The 20,832-nt window shown below is 40.7% G+C and overlaps 1 protein-coding gene across 1 annotated transcript in view; it reads left to right on the top strand.

The window, feature by feature from the left end:
• Positions 1 to 422: 422 nt before the first annotated feature.
• si:ch73-181d5.4 overlaps positions 423 to 20,832 on the top strand; it is a 29,720-nt gene continuing 9,310 nt past the window's right edge. Inside the window, exons 1-12 of the mRNA XM_041944910.1 lie at positions 423 to 481; positions 600 to 1,788; positions 1,895 to 2,147; positions 2,352 to 2,630; positions 2,802 to 2,982; positions 17,814 to 18,336; positions 18,782 to 18,941; positions 19,107 to 19,223; positions 19,364 to 19,462; positions 19,638 to 19,800; positions 19,914 to 20,535; positions 20,655 to 20,808. Of these exons, the coding sequence (XP_041800844.1) occupies positions 436 to 481; positions 600 to 1,788; positions 1,895 to 2,147; positions 2,352 to 2,630; positions 2,802 to 2,982; positions 17,814 to 18,336; positions 18,782 to 18,941; positions 19,107 to 19,223; positions 19,364 to 19,462; positions 19,638 to 19,800; positions 19,914 to 20,535; positions 20,655 to 20,808 (3,786 nt within the window). The 5' untranslated portion in view covers positions 423 to 435. The remainder of the gene's footprint in view (positions 482 to 599; positions 1,789 to 1,894; positions 2,148 to 2,351; positions 2,631 to 2,801; positions 2,983 to 17,813; positions 18,337 to 18,781; positions 18,942 to 19,106; positions 19,224 to 19,363; positions 19,463 to 19,637; positions 19,801 to 19,913; positions 20,536 to 20,654; positions 20,809 to 20,832) is intronic.

The following is a 20,832-nucleotide window of genomic DNA, read 5'->3' as shown; positions in this document are numbered from 1 at the left end:
CAACACCTCTCTAACACAGTTTACATAAAACTGAACATAACTTAAATGAAGGTATGATATACTGCAGGGCCGTTGTGTTCGACCACATTGGTTTTAGGTCAATGGCATTAATGAACTGACATTTGAGTTCCTTTGTATGTGGATTGGAGTTATGAGTTTTTGAATCAATCTTGCAATATGGAATGGATGGCCATGACTGCCATCTCTCACAGCAGACAGTATTCATAATTGAGTTAAATTGTCAAGGCACGTGTTTGTGACTTATTGTTGACTTGTAATGTGGATGCTTTGGTGTGTTTACCCAGGAGACAAGTGGAATGACATGTCCTTTTCAGCCTCACCCAACTTGTCCAGTAGTCAACATTCCTTTAAGATTGTGCAGTAATAAATTATATTTTCTGTGTTGTGACAGATTTGTCTGGTACGGATGTCAGTATGGATCCAATGGCAAATAGCCGCGTCACTGACGATGATAATTCAGGTAAAGCAGATCCTTTAATCTATGAGTTGCTTAAATGGGCAGACTGTTGCTATAAAAGAACATGGATGAGATTGTGGTTCTGTTTTTGTTAATTCTGTTTGTTCCTGTCTTTCTCCAGAAAATCAGCTGAACCAGTCAGAGGGGGCAGAGTCAAGTGTTCGGCCGTCCTTGTCTGAGGTTAAGAAGTCCTGGGGCTTCAGGCGGACAACCATTGCTAGAAGGGAGTTCCTGGATGAAGTTGGAGACCTGGCTCACAGTCCTCCACTTGTGCGTAGAGGCAGAGGTCGTCGAAGCAACCAAACACAGCAGGCCACTCCAGAAACCCGTGCCAACCGCAGAGCTACTCAATCAACGAGGAGTGTTATAGATGACCTTGAGTGGTCTGCCCCATCCTCACCTGTATCAGAGGAGAGCAAGCCAGCCTCAGAAACTTCTGCAGGAGGGAGCCTTGACCCCAGCTTATGGCAAGATTTTGGGTCTGCCTTCCACACGGCCTTCTCACTGCTAGGTGGGAATGAGGGCTTGTCACTGGAAATGCCAGATGCGCTAGCAGTTCCTGACATTTTGAAAGCCAGTGATGCTGTTGAGGCCCCTCCTCCACAGGCTGTGGGTGAAACTGAGGTGACTGATAGTGTGGAATCTGCTGATGACATGGAGATTTTGCAGCCTGTCGCACCTGACAATGTGGCAGGAGGGGAAATCGAGGATGTGGTGTTGATCTCTAGTCAAGAAGAGGACAGTGATGAAATGACTCTGATACAGATCAAGGAGCAGCTTGCATCTAAAGGCAGGCAGGGAGACACTAGGGCTAAAGGGGGGAAAGGGGGAAGAGGAAAGGCCAGAGGAAGGGGGAGAGGCAGAGGTAGAGGTAGGGGAAAAGGTAGGGGAAGGGGCAGAGGAAGGGGCAGGGCAGTGGAGCTTCAGTCAAGCATTGGAGAAGATGAGGACAGTGATGAGCTTGTGCTTGTTAATCCAGTTGAAGAGCAGCTGCAGCGAGAGGAGGAAAAATTAAACGAACCACAATACAGTCCTGCTGAAACAGAGAGATCACCTGCTCACTCTGCTATCAGCCTGAGTCCTGCTGAGCGATCAAACTCAGACTGCATAATCATAGACTCTGATTTAGACCAGGTTACTGTTGTAACTCCTGGCCAGTATGACGATGCACTAGAGGAGGAGGAGGAGGAGGAGGTGGAAGTGAAGAAGAAAGACGATATGAATGTAGGAGAGTATTCTGGTATATCAGACACTAAAGGTTATGACCCCAATGCTCTGTACTGCATCTGTCGACAGAAACACGATAAAAGGTACCCGCTCATTTCTGGTAACAAGATCTCTTGGGATTCAGAGGTTTGAACACCTCAGTCATCTGTCAGTTTCACTTCCTGATAACTGTTTGTTCACTGCCTCCAGGTTCATGATCTGTTGTGACAGTTGCCAGGAGTGGTTCCACGGCAGCTGTGTTGGCATCAGCGAGACACAGGGCCGTAAGATGGAGAGAAGAGGGCAAGAGTATATGTGCCCCCCTTGCACTACAAAGAAGCAGAGCCAACCCCAACCTGAGCCTCACCCTCAGCCAGAGCCTAAGCTCAGCTTTCCTGAATGCTTGACACTAAGTCCTTCTGGTGAAGAAGGGGAGGGACATGAGGAGCAGCAAGCCCCCAAGGTTAGAACTGCATTTGGTTTGCCAGCAAGACTCACGGTCCTTTGTCATAACACAATTTAGATAGCTTTTCTACTTTGTGGTCATTCCCGTCTGTTTGCAAATATGTGACATACCATCACATTATTACATTTGTGTCATTAGTCAGTGGCTGATTTGCATGACGGAAGTCTAGTCTTGTGGTCTAAGATGAGACTCTGGTTTCAGGAGACTGTAGTGATGGTGGAGGAGGACGAGGATGACGAGGCTCCTGTAATGAGACCAGAGCCTGAACCCGAAGCTGAGATGGAAACAGACAGCTCCCTTCCTCTATGCATTGGGCCTGGGTGCTGCAGACAAGCCCTACCGGACTCTGTTTACTGTGGCACTGACTGCATCCTTCAGCACGCTGCCGTCACTATGAAGACTCTTTCTGGCCCTAAGGTTCCAAAGTCCAAAGGACGGCCACAGAGAAAAGCTGCTGCCACTGCCAGACCCACTGCAAAGGTAAGTAATTTCAACATGGAGACTGATAAAGTGAGATAGATAATGGAACTGTATTGGTAATGTATTTTTGTGTTGAGTCTTTCTCCATTTGGTGTATGATTTAATGTGAAACCACTGTGTAAAAATCTACACAACGAAGTAGTCTGTTTTTGACAAATGTTTTCATCACAGGGTCAAAGATCGGGTAGGATGTCTAAGAGATTAGCAGGGAAAGCGGAGGAGGAAGGTGAAGAGGAGGAAATGAAGGAAGATGATGGAGGGCAGAAGGAGGCTGCATCTCCCTTAGCCTGCGACCCCAGTCTCACAGAAGCTCAGGCCACTCCCCTACCATCATCTATGTTTTACACAGCGTGTATGTATCATTCGCTACTCATACACATTCAGATCATACAGCAGTTGACACACCATGCACAAAGTGCCTCTTTTGGCAGTACAGTTTTTCTTTCCTCTTTGAATCATGGCTCTATGTGACACAATCATACACAAGCACAAACACACACACACTTGGAGGCACACACACACACACTCTCTCTGGGATGACTGATAAGTAGCAGGGGTCAGCAGTGGGTAAGTATTCGCTTTTATAGTTTTTGTTGATACTGAATGCCCAAAATGTGCTGAAACAGTTGCGACTGGTTAAGATTCCAGTAATCTACTAGACACACTCCTTTAAACCAGTCTCATAACTGGACATTGCAAACTGCAACACACAGTGTGTGGAGGTATTGCTCGGTAGTCAGGCTGCTTTACCACGCTTGGTATCAGTGTATTGAAACACTGCTCCGATATACAGTTTGTCTGACGTTGCAAAGGTCTCAGGCAAACTCGAGGAGTTCTCACTGAAGAAAACACAACATGTGCTGCAGAACATGACAATCCGTCACTGAATGATGAACACGAGTTGGAAGAAGCTTTAGTTGGTAAAGAGGAAGGATTAACACATCAACGCTTTGGTCTCATATTCTGGAAACATGCTTCATACTGTGAAATAAGTTGCCGGCCTTTGAGAGTATGAATACTTTACAGTCAATGTTTAGGGTGTGATTCTCCCTATAACCCGCAGTGCACATACAGCAAACAGTATGTTTTCACATCTGCTCAGAGCCGACAGGAAGAACATACACACAACCTCGTCATTATTTGAAATATTGAACCAAATAACTTTTCTTTTTATCATGTTCTTTAAAAATCTCTTAACTTCAGATACTCAAAAATCTCTGAACTTTAACTCTCATCACATTTGTAGACATTTAAAAACAAGCGATATATTTGTTTTTTTGCCAAACAGCTTTTAAAAAAACGAGATGATTCTAGATTAGAATTTGGTTAAGGGATTTTTGTAATGTAATCCAGTTTAATACTAAAGTGTTCACTGCGTATCTGGCTGTAGGGATTTGCTGTGTGCTGAAAAGATGCAAGATGCTACAAAGAAAAGCTTTCTACACTAGGTTGTGCACACTCCATTTTCATACGTACTATACACACTACAATCTGCACACTTTTTTTTTTTATCACAGACTAGTTTTAATTTACTAAAATGGAGTGCACATATCCTAATGAAACTGTTCTTTTCTCAGTATCTGAATTAGGTTTATTATCAACTAGGTTTTCAAAAGCATGAAATTTGCCTTGGTGTTTTGGTGCATAACAATAATCATAGTAGGCTGAAAAAATAAAGCAATACAAAGCAAGTACTGCAAGTCCAGAAGAATAAATAGAAAATGGAAAACTGATACTAAAACATGACTTTTTTATCAATATGTACAGTCTGTTATATGGAAGGAACAGCTGCACAGTTTTGTGCTGGAATTTTATCAGGACTAGTCAGAAAAGCTGTCATTAAGCACAGCCCAGATACGCTTGTTGATCGACTTTTAACATTTTACTACAAGGAGAAAATAGAATTATATTAAGTAAACAATCATCACAGAGCAGTTATTCAAGATGTGTTTTCAGTTTTTATAAAACAAATGCACCTTTTTTTGGCAAACATTTCTAATAACAGCTACAGCGTTCAGCATGTCTTCCCCACATCAAACCTTTCACAACTCAGCAGTACCACTGAATTCACTGGATTTGTTTTTTGAAGCCTGCCTAATGATGCCGTTGTGCCATGATGTTGGCAAGGCAGATCTCCTCTTCAAACCTCACGGGTTTTGTCAAAGTGGTTCCGTCTTTTCAAACAAGGACCCTGATGTTCAAGCATCATTGGTTTCTTCATACAGAACAATCATTAGTAGTCTTATGCCTCTATCAGACAGCATTTCTTTTTTTTTCTTTTGGCAGTTGCATAAAACCTTACATTTTTCAGCTGTCCTGGTTTTTCTGCCATGCTCAAAAAACTTTCCACTGATCTCAGGGGGAAACTTTACATCAGGTCTCTCGATGCTGCATCTTATAGTGCCTTATCCATCAACACTCAAACACACTCTTGGACCATTTGCTGCGAAGGCACCCAATATTAGCTTGGATAGGATTCTTAATGAATAGGGACTGGGCAGCTGGTACGGAGGAGGAGTTGACTTCTTGCTGCTGCAGAGACCCACCGGGGACTGGAGGATTCATCAGTGCAGATGCTAGAACGAGCTTCCGTCTGGAATTCATCGACAGTGAATGGGACATTCGATGTCACATTTCCATGAAGATGTTTTCGAAGTGTCAGCTGGCCACCGTCAGAAAAATGCTCCGTCCTCCCAAGCCTTTGAGAGAAGACTTCACCCTACTGGAAATGAAAAAAGCTTACAGTTCACCACACAAGCATACAAACTGCAGGGATGGAGGATAGGCATACATTTAGTAGCTCATGGTATAGTGTTTAAATGACCCCAATTGGGTCATATTAAGTCACATATAGTTCTGTTAATAGGTAGAAAATAGCAACAAGGCCCCTGATATTCTGAACTCCTAACCCTTACATTTTTGGTTTCACACATATTTTTCCATATTTCTCTTTATACAAACACTGACAGCAGAAAACATCTGTTTTCTAAAACAAATAACTTCTGTGGTTTCCTTTGAGCATTGACCAGGAGTCGGCTTCCACGCCCATTTTCCCAACCTGTGCGAAGAGTGTGGAATTTGCAAATTTCAACAGTTTCACCTTACATTTGCAAATACACCTTACAAACAAAAGTCTACTATATAAAGGCACATACAGCAGATAGCAGGTCTGCTTTTTGTTATCGTTTGTTGATTATGAGCAGACACAGTTGCTGGAATGTAATGGGATAATATTTGTTTGGCAAATCAAAATTGTCAGTTTGATGCAACTCAGATTTCTGCATTGGTGATGTTCAGTTTAAAAAGCGTTCACAGCAGTAGTCACATTTCTTCTCAATCTCTCATTTTATTCAGAAAGCTTAAAATTGAACCATAAAAACTGCGTGTTTACAAAAGCCCTTGCAAATATTATGAAATATATTATGGACGGCTGCTAAAGTGAATAAAAGTCGAGCTTTACTGCTAGAAGCGAAATTGTAAAGGACCCCTGACGCCCCACAGGAAGAAGAAAATGGGTGCTCTGAAACGCTTTCATTCTTGTGACTTCACAACTTGACCTCAAGCCGTCACATTGCCTCCGAAATGTTTCTGCTGCTGCACCAATACAGTGTGGGCGAGCCAAATTTGTTGTGGTATTTGACATTCAAAATCCACAACAGACTGTCTTTGGAACGTCTTTCAAACGAACAAGTAGTTCCATGAAATGACTGATTCAGTGATGTGATTCACAGCTTCCGTATTGGGGTGTTGGCAGAAGTTTCAAAGATTAAAATCTGAGCACAGAAATAAAAAAAACACAGCTACATTTTCTTAAATGACGAACAACCCTTGGTGATCACCTGTTGCTGCCACCTCTCTTTGAGCCTCTGAATTTGCAGCTGTACGTGCTGCCACATTTTCTAGAGAAGGTCCTGGCTGAGCTGCTTGCTCTTGTCAGGTAGAGGTCACATCTCCAGCTGTTGTGTTGCAGGGCATCTCACAGGTTCACAGTGGGGTTGAAGTCAGGAGATGATGCTGGCTGAGGCGGCATCTGCTAACCAGCAGTCCTCACGGCAGGTGTGGCCTGGTGAACGGAGGTGTTAATGGTGGTGTCGCAGCACATGATGATTTGCAGCAGTTTCCTCTCTGCACCACCACATGACATCACAGAACTCGGGAAACTTAAGTGTGGCCTTCATCACAATTCAAATGATGGCTTTTTGAAGATGATATGAGTGGATATTGCTCTTGCTGGACCTCAAACTACACCCAGTGATCCCGGGTGGGAATGAAAGTTGCAAGTCTTGCAAGTCTCCTCACCCTCTGCTGGTCACCGTTTAAGACAAATCGTCAACTTTCTGTCAAAAAGAGCCTAAAGCTATCCTTCCGAAAATTCTTCCATTAGTATTACATAGTGTAAAACAGCATTTCCACGTCAGTGCACATAATTTAATCGTCTTATTTTATGTTTAAAGTTGACTGTTACACCTTGTCAAAAGTAAGGTATAACCTCAGAATACATTTCCAGTTTGTTTACAGAAGATGGATAGTCATGGCCACGGATGGGGTTTGTCAACACATCAGGGTTTGCGTGGTTCAAACCAGATGGGTTTTCCCGCTATGCATAATGTTTAAATTTACTACCAGGTAGTTTCAGTAATTGTCGATGCACTCTGTAGATCACTACGCAAAATCTTTGCCTCCTGACACCCACAGTCAGTTTCAGCACCTGTGTCTTTTGACTTTCACTATTAGTGGGAGAAGTTCCCAACTGACTGCAGATCTTGATCACTAAGCCTCAAGGAGCAACTTCACCACTCAACAAATACTGTGTTTAAGCAAGGCACTGTGGTCAAAGCACCGATACAACAGGCACAGACAGAATCTTTTACGTTTACCTGGTTTTTAGTTGGTGCATGTTTGAAAGATGTAGCGGGACATAATTAACTTTATCATCTACCTTGAGAGTGTGATGGATTACAGAACGGCCAACAGTGATATTAAGCCCTTCATTTTTATGGTGTTGAAACAGCAGCCTCATTTGTGCTTTTCAGATGTTCCTATATGTAAACTATATCAGCACACATTGTAGGTAATTGTCATCAAGCCTTTTATAAAACATAAACCCTTAATCTTAAATCACACACCTGTGCATAGTATGACATTAAATAAGCACATATATGTCATGGTTCAGGCTCCAAGAAAGTTTAGGTTACTTTGAATGATTTCCTTATGCGAGTGTCTTTTGGTGCAACGATTAGGAGTGAAATTTTTTTTTTTTTTTTGCCAAATTTGTACATAAAGACAGTTCTAAAAACATATTACACCCCACAGGCAGATAAAAATGCTATACTAAGTTAATCTGAAACCAAAGCCATGGAGAAAGTAGAAGTACATTTTTATTTTAGTGGTTTTCAGTTAATGCTGTCTGTACCATTGGGAAGCTGTGCGTATTACATGAAGTAGTACAATAAGGGGGTTGCACACCTGAAGTTCAGTGACTGCACATTACTCACATTTGTTTGTTTGGAGTAACAATAGGGCAAGTGAGGCAAGTGAGAACCAGACCATCAGGCCCTGAAGGTTTTAGTGTCACATGTATATACACATTTTGCACCATGTTAGTAATAAGAATTTTCAGACTCACGGACACGGCCTGCACTTCTTATACTCTTATCTGTTGAGTAACTTCTACCTGTGTTGCCTAACATTTTGTTTCGTAGCATTTTTGTGGCTTTATCACAGACAGTAGAGAGATGACAGAAAATGAAGGAAAGCGCTGCAGCACACTGACCTGAACTGGGGATGTTGCAGTTCACGGTCTGGTCCTTAACCCCTAAGTTACAGGGGCGCTGCTGTTGGCCGATATGTGTGACACACTTTACCTGATAGACACAGTAAACAGAGTGGGAGATGCTCCGGCGAGGGTCAGCATCTTAATCTCATTCGTGCAGAATAGTGCATTTTTCATTTCAGCATGCTCTGTTCCATGTTTGTCAGCCCACAGGGAGAGAATCAGCACAGTATACTTATATTGATTATTACAAGAAAAACAGCGCTTCAGAAATACAGCCCCGATTCCCACAAGCTGTGACGCTGTGTAAAACGTAAAACAGAATGTGATTCCTTGCTAATCGTGTTTGACATATACTCTTGAAAACAGTACAAAGACAATACAGTTGATGCTTGAGCTCATCAACTTCTTCTTCTTATTCTGGATTTGATGTAGCAACACGTTTCAAAGAAAGTCGGGACAGGAGCAACACAACACTGGGAAAGTTGTGGAACGATCCAAAATACCTGTTTACCTGGAACATTCCACAGGTAAACAGGTTCATTGTTTACAAAAGCTCAGTCGCTCACAAACAAGGATGAAGCGAGGTTCACCACTCTGTGAACACATGATTGTATGAAGGACGCTTCATAAACCTGTTGTCAAGAACACAGTTTTTTTTTTTTTGCGAATGATTGCATTGTGTTTTTATTTATGTTCTACACAGCGTCCTGACTTTTTGGAATCAGGGTTTAAATTTCGTAGTTTCGTTAACGTATTGGCAGACAACAGCAAACAGCGACTTCTTTCTGCTTCGTTGTCTTCCACCTCAATCTTGAGCTGAAGTCTTGTTGGTTGTTGGCCTGAAACTTAAATCTTTTTTTGCTCATTCAGCAAAATCAGACAATAAAACACAATATGTTTGAAGTCACTGGAAAGTACAAAGTCTTCAGTTTTGGCCCGGTCTCCCCATCATGGAATATCTCAAGCCAACCGCCAAGCCCATTGAATTAATATTTCCCCAAATAGCAAATCCCCTGATTGGAGAAGGTGGCAAGCAGCAGTTGCAGCTTTTCTAATAATCGAAACTGCTTTGGTACATGCACATAAAATAATAGATTTTTACGTGAGTGTGATGGAGACGGGATGAATTGTGTCAGGCAAAACCATTAGAGAAAGACAGAGAGCAGCTCTTACTGCAGAGTGTGTATGTTTTTAAACTTTTCAAACCATTGTCAGACAGTTTCATTCCACCCTGTCAAAGACACAATGCTGTATTTGTTCACACAACTTCCCAAGGACTGATCCACTCATTTGAAGCTTTAATGGTCTGGTGTGAAGTCCCGTGGAGGTCCGCTGGGATAACATCTACACACAAACAAACGTGTCATTGTGATACATTAAAACAGATGCCATTATAACAAACTAAATATTATTAGTTATTATTAGTTATATGTTAAGCTCTTTTTCTCAGTAGTGTCACTGAATTTATTCTTCATTAAGTGATTTATTTCCTACTGTAAATTGCATTCATTCCAAGAGCGTACAGTTCAGACTGTTCTGCCTGAGTGCCGTGTGACCACATGATGTAGCATGATTGGGAAGGCTTGTGTTGATTGGTTTCAGTGTTTACAGTCAGTCTGGGACAGTAACATTTATTTCACTGTGGGTCTGCATACACACCAACATGAGTAATGTTTAGTTTGGAGAAGTGAACTGAGTAAAAACTCTAGGTGCTGTGCATAAATGTCAGGTTTTAGTCAAAATCTATTCTTTCGTTTTCTCTTTGATCTCTGTGCAGCTTTCTGTTGCCTCTCTTAAACCTCCATACTACTGTTTCTCTGTCACATGCTCTCAAAGCTTGAATTTCCTCGGCAGGTTTCCAAGAGTTAAATATTTCACTACTTCAACACTGAACGGTAAAACACGAGCACCCCCTACTGGCCAATCAAATGAAGTGCAGCCAAAGAGAAAACACCACTGACATTCCCAGTATCTCCCAGTCGGTGAGAAATTATGCCCGCTCTGCATTTTCATGTTTTCTCCAGCATTCTCATTTCGGAAGTGTGAATTAAACACACAGTTATGATGCAAAATAGCAATGACAAAAATGTTGCACCAAGTATTTGCTGTGTTTTCTTAAATTATGTGTGATCACAGGGTATAAAAACATACTCAGTATATCACCTTCCAGTGATATATGGTGTGAAGACATACAGTACATATGCTTTCCCAAAACCTCATGTGACTGTTCCTCAAAATACCAACCAAGTGGGTACCAACTACTCCACTTGGCACATAGTCAGTGCTATTTTAGCACAATGTGTAGATTTTGTTTTTGAGTTATCTTTTCAGTGAATCAGCCCTGAGGTAAAATCTCCAGTAAGTCATAGGGCAAGTTGTATTCTGGGACTCGCAATGTCATGAAAGGACTAATCGTTGCGTCCCTGTTAAGAGTTAATAGGAGGCTGACGTCATTGTCTTGCCTTGATGTTTGTCCTTCGGTGAGCCCTCTAGTGATGACATTTCTTACATCCCACTTGTAAACGTATTCCCAGCAAGGGAAGAAAGATGGAGGAACCGACACAAATCAAAACTGAAGAGTCTGCCATTTTATGAAGGAGAGATTCCCACATAAATGCTCACAGACAGATATCAGTCATTAAAGGAAATTGATGTTTTGTGAAGTGCCCTCACTTTCCTTCTTGGTGGGAGTTCGATGAGAAGATTGATACTATGCCTGTACTGTTATTTTCAAGGTTGATAGTGAGCAGCCGGTCAGCTTAGCACGTGAGGAAGCCACTGCTCTCTGCTAATAATTAGTTCTGCACATTATCCAGTATGCATTTGTGCAACAGACATGGGAGATCTATAAATCTTTTCATCTAACTCTTGTTAAGAAAGAGAAAAAGTGCATTTCCCAAAATGTCTAGCTGTTGCTTTAAAGTCTTTCAGTTGAACTCACTGACATGACTCATGTTTTGCGTTTCATGAGTTACGTGCCCTGGAGGGTGATGTGTCCTCAGATTCATCCTCAGTACATGAGGTTGAAGTCACACAGTTGTCTTGTTTGACATAAATCCTGCAGACTGTTGGCTGTCTGTGGCACATGATTTAGAAATGATGGATCAGAGCTTTGGAGAACCGTTCCCCACAATCTATCTAATCTGTTAAGTGTGAGTATCTAAGTGTTAAACTATGCAGATTATGTTTCTTTATTTTTAGCCATGAGGTCAGAGTGGCTCCATGGCTGGAAACATCACTCTGTAGTTCAGTCCACCACTTTGGTCCTGTTGAAAATGAAAAACTATTGGATGGATGTCCACAAAGTTTTGGACTTACATTCATGGTTCTCAGACGATGAATCCCACCGACGTTGGTGACCTTCTGACTCTTCCTCTAGTGCAGCCGTGAGGTTGACATTTTCGTTTTAACTGAAAATTCTAAAAGTATGGGTTGTAATATCATAACAGTTGGCACACACATTCATGTCCCCCTCAGGATTAATTCTGATAACTTTGGTGATTCCTTAACTTTTTATGTAGTGCCATCATCACGTCAAAATTTGAATATATTTACGATCAAATACCTGCAAAACTGACATTCCCCTCAGCCTCAGCTATACCTTTTGTTTCACAGAACTGCAGATTTTCACAACTAGATTTTCGCATGCAAGGAATTTGCCTTGGTGCTGTGGTACACACAATCAAAATAAACAAAGTAAGAAAAGGTAAATAAGTATTGTAAAGAACCAGAAATATAAAATCTACATTTCTAATTAAAGTATTTGAAGTATATATATCCTAAAAGAGCTGTGCAATGTTCAAAATGAAGGGGATGGAATGTACAAAATATTGACTTTACATTAATGTAACCTACCTACTGGAAAGTGCAGTGTCCATTGGATGGGATACGAGTCTGTGTCAGTGGGGGTCTCAGACCTTGATGAGGTCAGCAGCAGTTGGGCACACGTTTAAGTATGAAAATTCATTCTCTACACCATCTGTTGAAATCTAAACTGGCCGTGTGTTCATACTCAACATGATAAAGTGTAAAATGAAATATAACATTTCACCTGATCTGTCAACTGTGGAGCTACAGCAGTTGTTTTTATTAACTAAACAAACTTGCTCACACTATCTGCACATTTTCTTCAGACCAAAGGCAGAGTTTATGAGTGGGGAAATTAAAGTGAACACACACACAATAGTACATAATACAACTTCTGAATAGTTTTGCATGTTCTGAAGTGAGAGGTTCTATCAGCATAATCGTGTTTATCCGAGGTCTTTCATGGTTGGATAAGTGAACTAGCCGTGTGGTTTGTCTGTTTCTTTAATAGATCACATCGGGCTGCGCTCATATTGTCTTTCCAGCTGTGTTTTCATGTGACTGCAGCATGTCCCAACCATGCTTAAAGAGCCATGAAAATCAGATGAAGTGACATACTGACAGGCACAATCAGTTTGCCGGACGAGCGAGGTTTTAACAACACTGGTTATTGTTGCACGACGGTTCGTTCAGTCATTATGAAGTGTATACATACGGAGGTATGCAGTGGATGCATGGCTGCAGCTGCTTACCAGTTTGATTCATTCAACTCAAATCTGCTCAAGGGTGTTGTGGAAAAGGGGGCATTACAGTGAAAGTTAATTACAGATACAGATAATGATTACAGACCAGATCTAAGTGAAGTGTTTGGACTTGTTTGTACATACTTGACCGACAGTGAGACTGAATTGGCATTTTGTTTTGCTGAGAGTTGAGCAGTGATTCAGAGGCCTGGAACCAGGTACCTACAGCCATCACAAGGAAATGCTATTCCAGTCATTTTATTATTATCACTAACATCAGAGAAAAGAATTTCCCTCTAAAAAATAAGGGTAAATTCCACCGTAGAAGAAACTTTACCGTATCTATGAAACACCTTGGCCCTTAACATTGCTTCTAATGTGGACAGGTCAGAGCAGGGATGAGGATTTTAATGGAGTGTTTAGGGTTTTCACGCTGAGGGGAAGATGAAAAACGAACAGTTCTACAGTAAACATTACATGGCGTGGGGATGATGTTTTTGGTTGCTCGCAATCTTATTACAGATACGATGTTAATTAGAGCAGTGGTGGAAGAAGTGCTGGAATCTTTAATGTTAGTCAAAATAACAATACCACAGTACCAAGGCAACAGGTGGTTGATGGAAACTCTCAGTGGAATCTCCTGGAACAGCTTTGGGTAATGGTGGTGATGGGGAGTGGTGGGTTGCACAGCAGTAGGTCCGAAAGCCAGAATGACAGAGTTAATGTGATATTTATAGAACAGCGTCTGACGACTGATTCACTCCAGGAGAGATTATTGACCAGATATCATGATGTCAGAACTGTGAATTTTGTGACTTTGACAGAAGGTCAGTGAGAGGAAATGCAGAAATTCACCCACAGATGAATGTTATTGAACTTTCACTGAAGCTTCATCACAAATATCTTAGATATCATCCTGTGAGGAATGCATGAATATAAAAGATCTTGTGTGACTTGTTAAGTTGATCTAAATATTAATTTAGATTAATACCATAGTTTCAGTAACTATGTGTATTCTGAACCATTTAAAGAGATGAGCTGTGATTTTCTTTGACCAATGACAGTCCAAAAGACAGCCTCAAATCACACCTACCGACTGACCAGTGCTTTTCTCTCTCTCTCTGACTCTCACGCACTAAAGCATAATCATATACAAATAAAGATTCTTCATTCTTAACCTCATAGATGCAGAAAATGACTCTTCTCCTTCCTTCGTTTCCTTCATTCAGTAGTTAATATATTGTGGTTTCTTCATTTGGTCTACCTGCCTGTCAGTGTCTAAAAGCAGAGAGGGAAGTGTCAGCAGGTAACGCACACAATCAGGATCACTCACTTTCTCCGTTTTCAAACCTGTTTTATGTAGCAAGCTCACTATGACAGGATGTGTCTTTCTTATTCTTTCATTTACTGCAATGCACTGTACAGGATTAGTCCTCATTTAATGTAGTGTTCTTAAATGCATAGAGCCAATTTTTTTGCCCAATTTTCTATAAATAATCCCTCTGTGATACTGATCTAATCACATGAAAATATGGACACCTGTCGTTCTGTAGTTGCCCTCTGCTACTACATATGGCTCAGCATTTAATTATGCCATTTCAGAAGCTCAAACCTCTACGTACGTACCTCTTGTATGGGTTTTCCTGGTCGCTCTGATTGCCTTCCACACCTGCATGTTAATTATTAGTAACACTACTCCACTTGATTTGACCAAACGTCTGATCTCAGAGCTGGTGTTCCCCCTCAGATACTGTGCTGTGACTGCTCGCTACACCTAAATAGTCCTGATGGACAATGGCAGATGAAGTATTCAGGTCCTTTACTCAAAAGTATTAATGCCACTCTGTAAAGATACTCCATCACAGGTAAAAGTCCTGCATTGAAAATTGTTCATAAGCAAAAGTATCTATCTATCTATCTATCTATCTATCTATCTATCTATCTATCTATCTATCTATCTATCTATCTATCTATCTATCTATCTATCTATCTATCTATCTATCTATCTATCTATCTATCTATCTAGGAAACAGGTAAAGTAGAAGTAAAAAGGGAGAAGTAGGAATACAAGTATCTCAACTTTGTACTTGAGTACAGTATTGTAGTGAATGTACTTAGTGCCATGTTCATCTTCACCATGCTGGCTTTTACTGAAGCTGCCTTCAGCACCTTCTGACCATAAAACTCTTTGATCATGAGAAGGATGAGGCTATCAATCCCTCTCATGTCAGTAAAACCAAACATTTGATTTAACCATAAAGCCAGGTCTGATCTAAAGCTAATTCTGATTATCTTCAGTGGGACTTTATTTCTTCACACAAGCAACTTAACACTGAAGATGTAGAAACCTTAAACATATCAAAAATATTTGTTAGAGAGGGTCAGGCAAAGTTCCAGGCTCTGTCAGCTAAGGATCGTGTCTATAAACAAACCTAAGTGCAGAAAACACATTTTTCTGCTATTTTCTTTCTGCTTGTTAAACTATTCCAAGTACAGGAGGCCAGTGATTCTTCATCTTGGCCTTGATTTAACTCCTCAAACCAACACTACTTCTTCCCAGAAACAGACAGTAGATCACATTCATCAGCATAATGTTAATGCCTCCACGCCGGCGACAGCCTTGGTGATATCTCAGGAACACCTTGAGGGAATCTCTTAAAATTTGGCACAAACATTCACTTGGATTCAAGGATGAAGTGATTAGAATGTCTCATCGGATTAAATGAAGCGATGACATTTTATATCCAAAATGTCAAAGGTCAACTTCACTGTGACATCATAATGGTCTGCAAAAATCGTAACTCAGGAGCAGAAGGGGAGATTGTGACCATATTTTACATTTGGTGAATTGGTGACACTAAACTTGGGCATCCACCTTGAATCTGTGGTGATTGTGTAGATCTTCTGTGCTGCCGCGTTGAAGGTGTGTGTAAAGCATCCATGTTTTACAATCTGTAGGTTCTTTGCAGCAACATCCATATTTGAAGCCTAGTAGTGCATTTGTGTGTGTGTGTTTTTTTCCTCCTCATACAAGTGATCAGCAGATACTGTATTTTCAAAAGTTTCAAAGCATAGCAATCATTTTCCTGTGTGGATAACATTCCAGTCAATGGTAAATGTTAAGTGCATTCACAGAACTTGAATTATCATGATTTAGCATATTGGCAGTGTGTCAGTAATCCCATATACTTGAAGGATATTACAGAGCAGGTGAATGTTGTTACATCCTCCCAGAGAACAGCAGTGTTTTAAACTGAAGGTCACTGGTGGAGACCAGATTCAAAAAGCATCTACAATAAAACATGTTCTTTACAATAGTCAGGTTCAAAGAAGCCTATTTAATGAGAGGTTTATCAATTTAAAGTGATGTAAAAGAGGCTTAAAAGGTTATATCAACGCCTGGTTTGAAGACACTAAGTGTGAAATTTAAACACAACCTGAATGTAAAGTTCTTGTAGATTTTTCTTAGGAGTCAAAAAAATCTTGTGTAGGTATATCTCTGAATATATAAATATCTATAAATATCCTGTATATAAAAAAACGTTTTTTTACATTTTACAAATGCTTTTTTCAGTAGAAAACTAGGCAAAAGTATAAATTACGATGTAAAACAGATGAAGAGCTTTAAAAGATGTGTCTGCTGCAAATCTTAACAATAATGTCCATATTTACTACTGCAAAAAATCCAAATACTTGATAGGTCATGTGTCATGATATTTACACATTTAAATGATCCGAACCCTTCCCGAACGTGAAACATTGTGTCCTGAATCCATCTGATTAATCTTTGTTATGTGTTACAAGGACACTTTATTATTATGACTGGGAGTTAAGAATATATCTTTAATGTGTAAACAAACTGAATTAAAACACATTTACTCACTTCATATACTTAGGAGAGGTCAGTGAATAATTCAGTAAAGAATAGGAAGGAACACCAGTATTAATGTTAAAATATGAACAACAAGAAAATTGCTAGTTATGTTTCAGTTAGTTATTGCAGTGGAGGAGTGTGTTAATGGTCATGGTAAAACACAGGTGGACACAGGTGTAAAAATGTAAAGAAAAACAGAATACAGTCAATCAAACTGTGCTTACAGACAATGGTTTTATGTTCTTGAGCCCATGTAGTAACATCCTTCACACAATCATGTGTTCACATAACCTCGCTCCATCCTTACTTGTGAATGAGTCTTTCCAGGATGCTCCTTTCATACCCAGTCATGATACTGTCAACCTGTTTACCTGTGGAACGATCCAAACTGGTGTTTTTGGAGCATTCCGCAACTTTCCCGGGCTTTTGTTGCTCCTGTCCCAACTTGTTTGAGATGTGTTGCTGCATCAAATTCAGAATAAGCAGATATTTACAAAAATCAATGAAGTTGAAAGGTGAAACATAAAAAGATAGAGTATGTGTCAAAAAAGATTAGCAAATCTTCACATTCTGTTTTATATATGTTTGACACAACATCCCAACTTGCTCATAGGTCACTGTTTGCCTGTAGTTACATCTAATAATTGTACAGTCATGAACTCACCATGCTGTATAGGCCAAATCTATAATTTTGTAACCATGTCAACCACAGCTTTAGTCCCATTTATGTTTGTTATTTCTCAGCTGATCATAAATCCAAACACAGGATGACTTGCAAATGTTAACAAACATTTCTGCTATATTAATTTATCATTTATCATTTTATTTATTGATAGCTGATCAATAAGCAACTTTATGTACTCATGTTTTTTAACTTGCCACTGATTTGCATATCTTGTGTCATGTTGATTTCTGTCACAGTCAATAGATAGATGTATTTCTTCTTACTCACAACAATTCCCTGCTTTGCTTTTTTCTAACAGCTAAAACGGACAGCAAGCAGGTAGAGGTTGACCGTGAGGATGTAACTCCTGCAGAGGACACCTCTGCAGATGCTGCTCCGTCTTCCCAGCATGCTGCTGAGCCAGCTGCACCACAAAGCCACTGTCCAGAAAAACAAAAGGACCCAATCAACAGTGGTGTGCCTAAGCAGCAATCTGCAGAATCAAATCCCTGTATACCCCCCAACGCAGTAAAATCTAGTCTTTCTCCAACTGCACAATCCCCATCCACCTCAGCTCCCAGACTTCATGAAACAGGGGCCCTTATGGTCACTAAGACCACATACGTCATACCAAAGAAGTTGTCTGCACCCCAGCCTCCATCCAGCCACGTGTCAGCCTCAGTATCTTGCCAGAAGCCTCCTTCAGCCCCGACGCTGCTGAGTGAAACCAGAAATCTGCCGGTGCCACCTGCACCCAGTGCTCCCTCCTCCAGACCCTCTCAGCCCAATAACCAGGTCAGACAGAGCATCCAGCGTTCCCTCACCAGCATCCTGTTCAAAAGGTGAGAGCTTCTTGATGAATCTGACACCTAAATTGAAAATGAGTCCTATCAGAAGTTCAAGTGATGGTAGAAGAAGCCACAATAGTGAATGCCAATACCTTGAAGCAAGCATAAAACAACATGGACATGATTTGATAAGAACTAAAATACCTAAACCTACCGTACTAAATTCACCACCATTTATTTCAGTATCAGGTTTTTACTCTACCGGTGTGTATTTAGTCTCCAGGTCATATACTTGTCAGTCATGTAACTATCAGTAGTGTTTTCATTAAGTGCGTACATTTTGAAAGTAGTATGATCCACATATTATAAATCTGTGTGTAAACAATTTGGTGTCCCTCACAAAATCAAGGTTATTTTCATTACATTATAGACTCCAGGAATATATCTGTGGGTTTTGCACTCACAAAGTTGTTGACTAACTGCCTTTTCTTTTCTCAAGGGTGTGTGATTGTGAGGATTTGGAGATGTCTGAGAGTGAAGTTGCAAAGCTTGTCGCAAGCATTGAGATGGAGATGTTTGACATATTTCGCAACACAGACAGCAAGTACATGAACAAGTACAGAACTATAATGTTCAACCTGAAAGACCCAAGAAACAAGGTTTGTTCAAAGTTGATAAAACCTGTTCTATTTTGTGGTCTTTGTTCTTACCATAAATTTGAATACTACTCTCAATATTGCAGAAATTTGCGTAGTGAGGTTTAAAAAGCAAATAATATTTATGTTTTTTAGCAAACTGACGGTCCAGTTTTGGGTTTTCTCTAGGGCTTGTTGTATCGAGTTGTACGTGGAGAGATTAGTCCCTTCAGACTGGCCAGGATGAGCCAAAAGGATATGCAGGCTATCAAGACATCAGAGCCAAATGCAAAAGAAACAACAGAGGTAAAGTGTAATGGTGTGTAATTATACACACCAGGACAAAATCATTCAGATATTGTGTTTGAACTTGTTATCAAGCCTCAGAAGCAGACAGTGTTTGTGTCAGAAATGATAATCTTCTTTCATTGCTTATGTGTATCCAGGTTAAGGAAGCCGCCAAAGCATCAAGTTTGCAGCCGAGGCCTGAAGCAGTGAAGGTTGATTTGCCTAGTTTGAATCCAGCTAGACCTGATAGAAGCACGGTGTGTTTTTGCCTCGTCTATTCAGTTGGTGGATTTAAAAATCTTTGTTTGGTCATTATATTGTCTCTCATTCTCCATATGAGTATTCCACATGAAAGGCCATGGGTGTTATGATGTCTTTCTGTCAGATTAAGTCTTATTGTCTGTGTATTTGTGTTGGTATGTTAATGCCCAGGAACAGAAGAAAAATCTTCCTGCTCCTGCTCCTGTTCCTAAGACCATAACAAGCCAGCCAAGCCAAAACAGTGCTGTACCAGATATTCTCACCTGTATGCTTAAGGACACAACATCAGAGCACAAAACTCACCTCTTTGACCTGAAATGCAAGATATGTACAGGTGAATTAAAAAGATGTTACAATAGTTGTGCAATACCTATTAGACATTATTATCCAATGACCGCCCATTGTTACTTTCAGTTTTTCAAAGTAGATTCTTATTCCTTCCCAAAGGTCAAATACTAGCTGGGGATGAGGAGGAACCTGCAAAGAAAAAACCCAAGGTTTCTGAAGCAAGAGATAAATATGAACCCTCTTGGAGAAAGTCTGCAGGAGATGACTCCCCTCTGCGAGCACCACCTGACTCACCTGACATGGATTCTCCAACATCATCCCTGATGGGTCCTTCATCCCGTCTTATCATTGACTCTCCAGTATTGACTATAGTAGAATCCCCTGCTTCTCCCACAATGGATTCTCCAGCCTCGCCTACTTTGGAGTCTCCTGCATCCCCTGTCCTGGAGTCCCCTGCATCCCCAACTCCAGACACTCCTAAAGCTACTACAACCAAGAGAGCATATACACCAGTTGTGATTCCAGCAGTCTCCACAGTAACCATCACAAGACGTGACCCCCGCACTGCAGCAAGCAGGTTATCTGCTCTGTCTAGTGGCAAATCTGGTCCAAGTAACGCAACTCATAACCATGGAGCCCCCTATGCTCCACTTAAAGAGACTAGATCGGCCTCGCCCTCAGCACCAGCCTCCTCACTCCCACCAACAAAAACAATACCTAAATCTATCTTAATGAAGCCATCTTCTTCTGCAGATCCCAGACTCTATGGCTCATCCTCAAGGTATTTAAAGAAATGTGCAAGTATAACGAGCATAGAATGTAATTATCATGTTTTATTATGTTTTAGGTAGTATACATTTGAGCAAATCTGTCAATGTGCTGTTGTGGTTTGTGTTTCAGGACCATGACATCTGAAACCCCACCGGATGGTGAGACTGCGCAGTTCTTGGCTAAGCAAGATATAGTGTGGAAAGGCTTCCTTAACATGCTCACTGTTGCAAAGTTTGTCACCAAAGGATATCTGGTTTCAGGATCTGCTGAAAATCTTAAAGCGGTATAGTACTTCACAGTAATAACT

Source organism: Chelmon rostratus, chromosome 10 (assembly GCF_017976325.1).
Source record: "Chelmon rostratus isolate fCheRos1 chromosome 10, fCheRos1.pri, whole genome shotgun sequence".
In the NCBI taxonomy this organism is placed as follows: domain Eukaryota; kingdom Metazoa; phylum Chordata; class Actinopteri; order Chaetodontiformes; family Chaetodontidae; genus Chelmon; species Chelmon rostratus.
The sequence above is the reverse complement of the archived record's forward strand: the minus strand, read 5'-3'. Positions and strand labels throughout refer to the sequence as shown.